The sequence below is a fragment of the Bubalus kerabau genome, chromosome 11 (genome assembly GCF_029407905.1).
Source record: "Bubalus kerabau isolate K-KA32 ecotype Philippines breed swamp buffalo chromosome 11, PCC_UOA_SB_1v2, whole genome shotgun sequence".
Taxonomy (NCBI): Eukaryota; Metazoa; Chordata; class Mammalia; order Artiodactyla; family Bovidae; genus Bubalus; species Bubalus kerabau.
This window is the reverse complement of record NC_073634.1, coordinates 71427601-71437186: the sequence shown is the minus strand read 5'-3', so window position 1 is coordinate 71437186 and position 9586 is coordinate 71427601. Positions and strand designations below refer to the sequence as shown.

The 9586-nt window shown below is 40.8% G+C and overlaps 1 protein-coding gene across 5 annotated transcripts; it reads left to right on the top strand.

Moving 5' to 3' along the window:
- The first annotated feature begins 423 nt into the window (after positions 1-423).
- SNRPG (small nuclear ribonucleoprotein polypeptide G) lies at positions 424-9147 on the top strand. Of its 5 annotated transcripts, none has more exons than XM_055540580.1 (4): positions 424-680; positions 4118-4140; positions 4865-4989; positions 8950-9147. In XM_055540580.1, the coding sequence occupies exons 1-4, from the start codon at positions 649-651 to the stop codon at positions 8992-8994; spliced, it is 225 nt and encodes a 74-aa protein (XP_055396555.1). In that variant the 5' UTR covers positions 424-648; the 3' UTR covers positions 8995-9147. The 5 variants fall into 5 exon arrangements, with proteins under 5 accessions (XP_055396555.1, XP_055396556.1, XP_055396554.1 ...); XM_055540581.1 differs by lacking the exon at positions 8950-9147 and adding an exon at positions 5747-6381 and having other exon boundaries at positions 427-680; XM_055540579.1 differs by having other exon boundaries at positions 429-680; positions 4865-4986; positions 8978-9147.
- Positions 9148-9586: the final 439 nt, after the last annotated feature.

Sequence of the window (9586 nt, the reverse complement as noted above, 5' to 3'; positions counted from 1 at the left end):
GCAAGAATACTGGAGTGGGTTGCCATGCCTTTCTCCAGGGGATCTTCCCGACCCAGGGATTGAACCGGCGTCTCTTTCGTCACGTACAGGCGCAGGCAAATTCTTTACCACTAGCGCCACCTGGCAATGGCAACCCACTCCAGTACTCTTGCCTGGAAAATCCCATGGATGGAGGACCCTGGTAGGCTGCAGTCCATGGGGTCGCTAAGAATCGGACACGACTGAGCGACTTCACTTTCACTTTTCACTTTCATGCATTGGAGAAGGAAATGGCAACCCACTCCAGTGTTCTTGCCTGGAGAATCCCAGGGATGAGGGAGCCTGGCGGGCTGACGTCTATGGGGTTGAACAGAGTCGGAGACGGCTGAAGTCACTTAGCAGCAGCAGCAGCGTCCCCTGGAAAATCCACAGAAGACGGAAATGAAGGGGAATCCGTCCTAGCCAATCACTAGCTACACAACCGGAAGCTTGGGACTGATCGACAAACGCAGGCTTTCCCTAAGTATCGCGAGGTAAAGCGGGAAAGCGACCGACCATCAGTTGGTTAACGGGATCAGTGACGTCAGACGCAAAGCCCCGGGCCTGCTGCTGAAGCGTGAGGCCCACTCGAATTCCGTTTGGAGGCTTCTTGGAGCTCGCAGAGTAGACATGAGCAAAGCACACCCTCCCGAGTTGAAGAAGTAAGTATGCGTGGGGCCCGCGCCCAAATGGCCGCTTCCCTGTGTGCCTTGAGTTCCTTAGATCCTCCCAGGAGTGTGCCTGGCGTGCGTCTTCTGGGCCGCGGACGCCGAGATCCGGGCCAGTGTCGCGTGCTTCGGGGCCTGAGACCCGCGCGAAAGTAATATTTCGACCGGGTGGATACGGTTACCAAAGCCAACAAGGCGCCACCATCTGCTGACTTACTTCCCGTGCCCGAGCTCCCAGCTCTGTCTCCCGGACCCTCTCCCTCGTTTCTTGAAGGTCTCGAATGCCACACTTCGTTGAACATCTTGAGTAGCAGCATGTTTTCGATAAGGTGGCTGGACAGTGATTGTATAAAGGAAGCAGGGAGATGGATGTTTGATAGTATCTGAGGAATCAAAAGCCACCTTAATCTTAGACAGTATTTGTAGCTGTTTCTTTGAGCTTTAACTTAGAAATTGTATTCCTTTTTCTTGATTTCTTGTTCGTAGGTTAAACGTGAATGTCTTGTGATATCTACTCTGTTAACAGAGCTGTGTGAGAATATTCATGTTTCTAATTAGAGAAGGCTAGGTTGTGTGTGGGGGAATGCGGTTGAAGCCAGTAAAATCGACTCCAAGTAGGTTATTCCTACTGTAGATAACACCCAATTTAAAGTTTTAGCGTCCTAAAACACTCTTGGCTTAACTTAGCAAGTTCCATGTTTCCTGAGTAACTTCTCTGTCGTCTTTGTACTATGTAATGCCAGAATTCTGCATTTATTACTTGGTTAGCAGCAAGGATGGAAAATTGATCCAGGGGTCAGTTTGTGAGGCAGCCACCTGGTCTGCCTTGTGTACAGTTAATTTATGCTTGCCCCATAAAGAAGTCAGGCTTAAGGGAAAGTTCAAATTTAATGATTTTGCATTTAAATGCACTTGTATTGAAAACATATTTTGTGCAAAATCTCCGTGTATGTTTTAGTCTGTTAATTAAGACAACGCCTGACATTAAGAAAAAGAGATATTGCAATTAGTGAGCTGGTACAATCTTAAAATGTCTTCTGAATTCATCATGAACTGGTGAAATTATATTTTAACAAAGGACCATTCTCTACTTGTAAGACTTCCTTTTGATTAAGACATTATTTGAGAATTTCAGAGGATGAAACTGGTTTTAACACCTTTCTCTGCTTATCTAGATTTTATGAGTTGTGAAATCCTGTCAGGTCGACCTCCAAAATGGCTTTTAGTATTTTTCTTCCTTTACATTTCTCACAGATACCATCTTTAACAAGTGTATATACCCTTCTCCTAGTTTAGCATGACTCAGTGGTTCTTAACTGCAGGAATGAGAGTCTGGTTCTGCCGGAATCTAGTAGGTAGAGGCCAGGGTTGCTGCCAAATTTTCTACAGTGCACTGGACATCACTCAACAACAGAATTATCCGGCCCCAAGTGTCAGTATGCTGAGGTGCAGATACCTGGCCCAACCAGATTCTTCCTAGTGCTCTTAAAAATGGGTGACAAAGTAGTCTCTCTTTGTTTTTTTTCCTTCCAGTTTTGAGATATAATTGACATACAGCACTGTGTAGGTTTAGGGCGTATAGCATGATGATTTAACTTACATATGCCACAGTCGTTTTGCCCGCAGTTGGTTCTGCTGCAGTAACTTATTGCTGTCTGCATAACAGAGTGCAGACTTCTTAACCCAGCATTCAGGGCCCTCCATCTGAACTCCAGGCACCAGACTCTACACACCTTAATAGTTGAATACTGTGTTCTCCAGCCAAACTGACCATTTGATTTTATCAGACTTTTTCACTGCTGTGTGACTTAACAACATTTTATTTAAACTTTCTGAGCTTCAGTTGCCCTTCTATTAAATGGTGGTAATTATTATTAATTTATATGTATGTAATTTATGGGCTTGCCAGGTGGTGCTAGTGGTAAAGAACCTGCCTGCCAATGCAGGAGACATAAAGAGAGTTGGGTTCAATACCTGAGTTGGAAAGATCTGGAGGAGATCATGGCAACCCACTCCAGGATTCTTGCCTGGAAAATCCTATGGACAGAGGAGGCTGGCAGGCTACAGTCCATGTAATTGCAAAAAAGTCTGTCTTCTTACAACTTCTGTCTGGTCCTTTGTCTTATTTATCTTTGAATTCTCCCATGATATACATTAAAATTGAATGAAGATTCATATTTTTTAGCCTGTAACTGGAAGAGGTAAAAACTGGTTTGACTACATGTCTTCATATTATTCTATGCTGCTGATATGGAATTTTATTGCTTAATTCAAATTATTTAACTTCAAAATATGTATTTTGCCAAAGTAAACTTATGTGTTGAAGAATATCCTGAACACTTAAATTGATGTTTAACACTAAATAAACAACAGTACTTATTGTCTCAAATATAGACTAAAATACCTGTTGGATTGGGTATGGTATGATTACCTTCTGGTTTCTTCACAACTTTGTTTGGTTTTGGAAATAACCAAAAATATAACCAAATCTTTGTTTTTCTCTTAAGCCTGTAAATCCTGTTGTTGAAAATTAGTTCAGTATTGAACAACAAGAATGTTATTGTAGTTCATGTGGGAAATAGATGGGGAAACAGTGGAAACAGTGTCAGACTTTATTTTTGGGGCTCCAAAATCACTGCAGATGGTGATTGCAGCCATGAAAGTAAAAGACGCTTACTCCTTGGAAGGAAAGTTATGACCAATCTAGATAGCATATTCAAAAGCAGAGACATTACTTTGCCAACAAAGGTCCGTCTAGTCAAGGCTGTGGTTTTTCCTGTGGTCATGTATGGATATGAGGGTTGGATTGTGAAGAAGGCTGAGCGCCAAAGGAGTGATGCTTTTGAACTGTGGTGTTGGAGAAGACTCTTGAGAGTCCCTTGGACTGCAAGGAGATCCAACCAGTCCATTCTGAAGGAGATCAGCCCTGGGATTTCTTTGGAAGGAATGATGCTAAAGCTGAAACTCCAGTACTTTGGCCACCTCATGCAAAGAATTGACTCATTGGAAAAGACTCTGATGCTGGGAGGGATTGGGGGCAAGAGGAGAAGGGGACGACAGAGGATGAGATGGCTGGATGGCATCACTAACTCGATGGACGTGAGTCTGAGTGAACTCTGGGAGTTGATGATGGACAGGGAGGCCTGGCGTGCTGCTATTCATGGGGTCGCAAAGAGGCGGACACGACTGAGCGACTGAACTGAACTGAATATGTTCTAAACTCATTCCGTTCTTCATTATCTTCCCCTTCACAAGTTACATTGCTCAGTTAGTATAAGTACTAGCTGAGGTAGCCCATCATTCTCATCCTTTACAGCAGTGTAAAGCTTTTAATTTTTTAAATTTAATTATTCCTGTTACATAAATTTAGCAGATTACATTGACAATATCTAAAATTAGTTATATAATCTTTACCCCTTTTGATTTTTCAGATTTATGGACAAGAAGTTATCATGTAAGTCTTTTTGGTTTTCTATTTTCGGGGTGTTTTTTGAATATTAAATTAGTTTTTACATCTGCTTTGGTAGTATATTTTATTATTATATTAATAATGTTTTGAGAAACTTTATAAAAATTCAAAGCATACAGATCTCTAATTCACATCCATTTAAGCAAGCAGGTTTATCAGAATTCTAACTAGACAGCTTTCTTTTCTTTTTTTTTTTTTAGACAGCTTTATTTTCTTAATTTCTGATATTTAGTAAGTTTCACAGTATTTCATACTTTTATTTCATATAAGCCTTCTCTCACTTTGATAAAAATTAACATGATTTTATATTTGAAAACTTAACCTTTTTTCCTTTAAACAAAGAACAGATAAGGAATAAAAATCTGACCTGCACAGAACTCAAAGTATGTAGGGGTTAAGACCATGGCTTTAGAAACAAGCAGCCTTCAGTTTGAATTCCGTCCTTCAGTTTAAATTCCCTACAGTAACTGTGTAATCTTGAATCAGTTACTTAAAAATATTATAATTCAGTTGCTTCATAAAAAGTCAGGATGATTCTACTTTGTAGGATTCCTATAAGTTTAAATGTGGAGGTAAATGTAAAATGCTTAGCCCAGTGCTTGGCATATAGTAAAGATATATCAGGGTTTTCTCTTACTTTATTTTTAATGAGTAGTTTAGTTGATAGTTAATGGTCAGCTTTATTAAATTCCTTTTTCCTTTTACATAGTGAAATTAAATGGTGGCAGACATGTCCAAGGAATATTGCGGGGATTTGATCCCTTTATGAATCTTGTGATAGATGAATGTGTGGAGATGGCAACTAGTGGGCAACAGAACAATATTGGAATGGTGGTAAGTACAAATACAAGATCTCTCTTAGAGATTTCATTTTTCTTTTGGATTAAACATTAGCATCCCTTCTATCCAGCTCTTGGGTTAAACTGAAGTTAGGCAAATTACAGGCAAGATTAGATATTCCAACCCCCTTTTAGTTTAACTTCCTTTTAGTTTAACTTATGGCTGTTATTGAACTGTGGTAATACCCCAGTTACCTGTAGGTTAGATCTGAATCTTACACAGAATCCACTGAGGTCCTTGGACTTGAAATAGCTGTTGGAATTATTTTTGTGCTTTATTCTATAATGAGGCCCATACTGTTCCTTCATTAGAGCCATAGTGAAGTCACTCGGTCATGTCCAACTCTTTGCAACCCCACGGACTGTAGCCTGCCAGGCTCCTCCATCCATGGGATTTTCCAGGGAAGATTACTGGAGTGGGTTGCCATTTCCTTCTCCAGGGAATCTTCCTGACCCAGGGATCGAACCCCCAGGTCTCCTGCATTGCAGGTAGATGCTTTACCATCTGAGCCACCAGGGAAGCCCCTACATTAGAGCAGTAGTATAGAGGGTTTTCAAGTTCCCCAATTATGCTGAGTCCACCTCAAAGCAATTGAAACTATCTCTAAGGGTGCTGCTGCTGCTGCTGCTAAGTCGCTTCAGTCATGTCCGACTCTGTGACCCCATAGACGGCAGCCCACCAGGCTCCGCTGTCCCTGGGATTCTCCAGGCAAGAACACTGGAGTGGTTTGCCATTTCCTTCTCCAATGCAGGAAAGTGAAAAGTGAAAGTGAAGTCGCTCAGTCGAGTCCGACCCTCAGCGACCCCATGGACTTCAGCCTACCAGGCTCCTCCGTCCATGGGATTTTCCAGGCCAGGAGTACTGGAGTGGGGTGCCATTGCCTTCTCCAGTCTAAGGGTGCTGTTTGTGTTTTTGTGTGCTATTACAAGATCTTGTGTAATTTTAATATGTGCTGAGGATTACTACTCATCAAACTTCAGTGTTTATGCATTCACAGAAGGTTAATTACCCTTTCCAAGGCTTGTGTTATTGCTTGTTTCAAGTATATTTCCATTATTGCATTTTGAAAAGCAAATCAGTCAGGGTTTGAAAAACAACTTGGAGTCCCTAGATATGAGTCTCCCTGGCCTCTTGCACACATTTCATGTATATGGACCTTCTTTTCAGGTACAGTCCCCTTGAGATTCTGTTGAAAATGAATACAAGTCTGGCAAATCATTAGCATTTTCTTATAAAAGAGAGTTTTAAAAATACCCCAAGATTTCCTTCTAGCCCTTCCTTTTACAGATTAGGAAATCTTCATTCTGATAGAGGGTAGATTAGGGTTTTGGTTCATATATCAACAGATTCGCCAAAAAAAACAAAAAGAATTAAAAAGGGAATTGATGTTTAAAGTTCTAATTTGAGGAAATAACTTTTGAGAATGTGTGGCACTTTTCAGAATTTTTATTAGTGAAGGTATTTATGGTTCTCATAATTTTCCCCCTTATTTTGATGGGGTTAATTTTCCTTACATGGAAATTGGTTAAAAGCAGTGCTATCACAAGTCATTCAAATAGTGAGCTCCAACTTACTGTGATAGGCAGTCTGTTCTTCCATCTCTGATGTATGGTCTGTGACTAAAGTAAGTCTATTAGTAGGTGCTAATTCTTATGGCCGAGTTAACACTTTGAAAATGAAATAATGATAATATATCAATTTTAATTAAAAAACAGCCTAAAGAAAATGTAAGAATGGTTTTTCTAAGGGAAAGAAGGGAAACTATAGTTACTATTTTATTTTTTCACAAGCTGTTTGGCTAAAGAGACAGTTTCATTGGCTTCCTTGTTCCCCTTGTCCAATCAGTGACTCATTGAGGCCACTGAAACTATTTATTACATGACTTCCCTGGCAATCCACTGGCTCAGACTCTGCTCCCAGTGCATGGGGCCCAGGCTCAATCCCTGGTCAGGGAACTAGATCCTAAAAGTCACAACTAAGACCTGTGCAACCAAATAAATAAAAAGAAGTGGTGTTGTTTTTTTTTTTTTTTTTTTTTTTAAGAAATTACTTAATACAGGATCTTTCAGGTGGATATTACCTAATGATGTCTCAATTAGCCTCTTCTGAAATATAACCAGAGTAGTCAGTAGCTTCTCCTCTGTCTTATTTCCTTAAGATTCCACTCTACTTCAAGGTTCCCCTAAGAATATAGTAAAAATTGTGTAGTTTTTGATGCTATGTGTTTCAGGAGTTCTTACTGGCTTTGTGCTTTTGTAGCTCCAATTTAGGTTTGTATTCTTTATTAGACAGTTGTGCCCCTTCATGAAAAGGCCTGGGCAACACTTTGCCAAAACTTAGTACTCAAGCCCAATCCAAGGAGCAGTATGGAATTCTGGACCTGATCAGGGTTCCAGTTTGATCTGGAATATGGGGCATCCAACACAGTGGGAAAAGAGGAAGAGCCCTGTGAAGCAGACGAGCCTTAATTCCTGTGTCTTATATGAGAAGGCAAAGAAGTGTGTGATACCTTTTTAGAAAACATTGAGGAAAGTGACAGTTTTATTTTTTTTTAATAATGCCAAAAAGAAAAAGCCCTCAGATCTGAAAATCTTAGTTATGTGAAATAACTTCTCTTCACCACCTTCCACTTCTGGAGAAAGTCACAAATGGACAGGTTTAGGAAGGAACTGGGAAGAAGGCTACTTGGTTTTTAAGTTTTGATTGGTGAGAAGTCATGTTCATCTTCTGTTGCAAATAAGCCAGCAGTTTAAAACTCTTGAAAACTAGGAATCATGTTGTTTAGGTTTCTTCATTTCTTTTCCTGATTTGTTAAGAGTGAGAGTCTGTAGCTTCTTTCGGTCTCCATTGTCATTTTCAGTGCAGCTCTTTAATTCTTTGCCACTTTCTCACCATCAGCATTGCTGTTTGTCTCTGCCAGGCTCCCCAACACTTTCCCACCTGTCATGGTCCTTCCCAGTCTGTCACCTGTAGTAATCAGATGCAGGCCATCTGTTTGCTTAATTGAGCCTTTTGCGAGCCTGCCACTGCTTTAGGCACTGAGTAGATGCACCAAGCAAGTCCTTGCCCTCACAGAAATGACACTTGAGTGAGGAAGACAGTATATAACAGTGTGTCTAATAAATAAAGCAAGTAGAATGAGAGGAGAAAGGAACACGTTACAGCTATGCCAGCTGCCTCCCAGCATAGCTCCACTTTGAATCTTACTCAGTGAAAGTCACTCAGTCATGTCCGACTCTTTGTGACCCCATGAACTATACAGTCCGTGGAATTCTCCAGGCCAGAATACTGGAGTGGATAGACGTTCCCTTCTCCAGGGGATCTTCCCAACCCAGGGGTTGAGCCCAGGTCTCCCACATTGTAGGCGGATTCTTTACCAGCTGAGCCACCAAGGCAGTCCATGAATACTGGAGTGGGTAGCCTATCCCTTCTCCTGCAGATCTTCCTGACCCAGGAATGGAACCAGGGTCTTCTGCATTGCAGGTGGATTCTTTACCAGCTGAGCTACTAGCGAAGCCCCGAATCTCACTCAGGATGCCCCATCCTGTCCTTTCACCTGTCTGGCTCTATTGAACTGATTAGTGGTTGTACTACCTACAGTCCACCAGGGGCTCCTTATTTTCACAGTCCCCTTCCAGTTTGACTTTCCTGTCCCATTTTACCAGCCATTTAGCCTATGCTTCATGAATATCCTGAGTTACCTTCTTTTATAGAAGATCCCCAGGAGTAGGAAATGGCAACTCGCTCCAGTATTCTTGCCTGGAAAATCCCATGGACAGAGGAACCTGGTGGGTTATAATCCATAGGGTCGCAGAGAGTCGGTCACAACTGAGCATCTGAGCACTCACACACACTGACTAGGGGGAAAAAAAGCCTCACAAACTGACATTTAATAAAACCATTAATGAGGTGATGAAAATCCTTTAAATCATCATTGATAGATCTATTGAATAGTGTTCTTTTCAAATTCATTTTTTCTTAGGTAATACGAGGAAATAGTATCATCATGTTAGAAGCCTTGGAACGAGTATGAACAATGGCTGTGTTCACCAGAGAAATCAACGCTTCCATGTGTCCCCTCTCCACATTTTACTACCAGAAAAATTGGGTTGTGTACATTTTCTTACTTTTTTGTTAAATAAACTTTTGTAATAGCCAAAAATGCTTTCTTAGCTGTTCTCAACTTAGAATATCTGCTCTTAATCTGATTTTTTTCTGTCATGACCTGTTACTGGTTGAGACTGATTAGTTCAGAGGTTTTTAATGCATTAAAATAGAAAAATCTTACTAAATATGAAACATTGGCAAGATGCCCTTTTCCCATATCTTTTACTACTGAACAAAGTTAAAGAAGCTGCAAACCTGAATGGGTTTCTTCTAAAACATTAACTGGAATTTTCAAAGTTGTTGCAATAACTTGGACAGACTCTGACTTTTTCACATACATCTACATTCCAAGTACAGTTTCACTCAGACAACGTGGGTTAAACTGTGCAGGTCCACTTATATACTGGTTTTTTCCAATAGTAAATACTACAGTACTACACCATCCATGGCTGAATCCACGGATTCCAAACTGAAAAGAGGAACT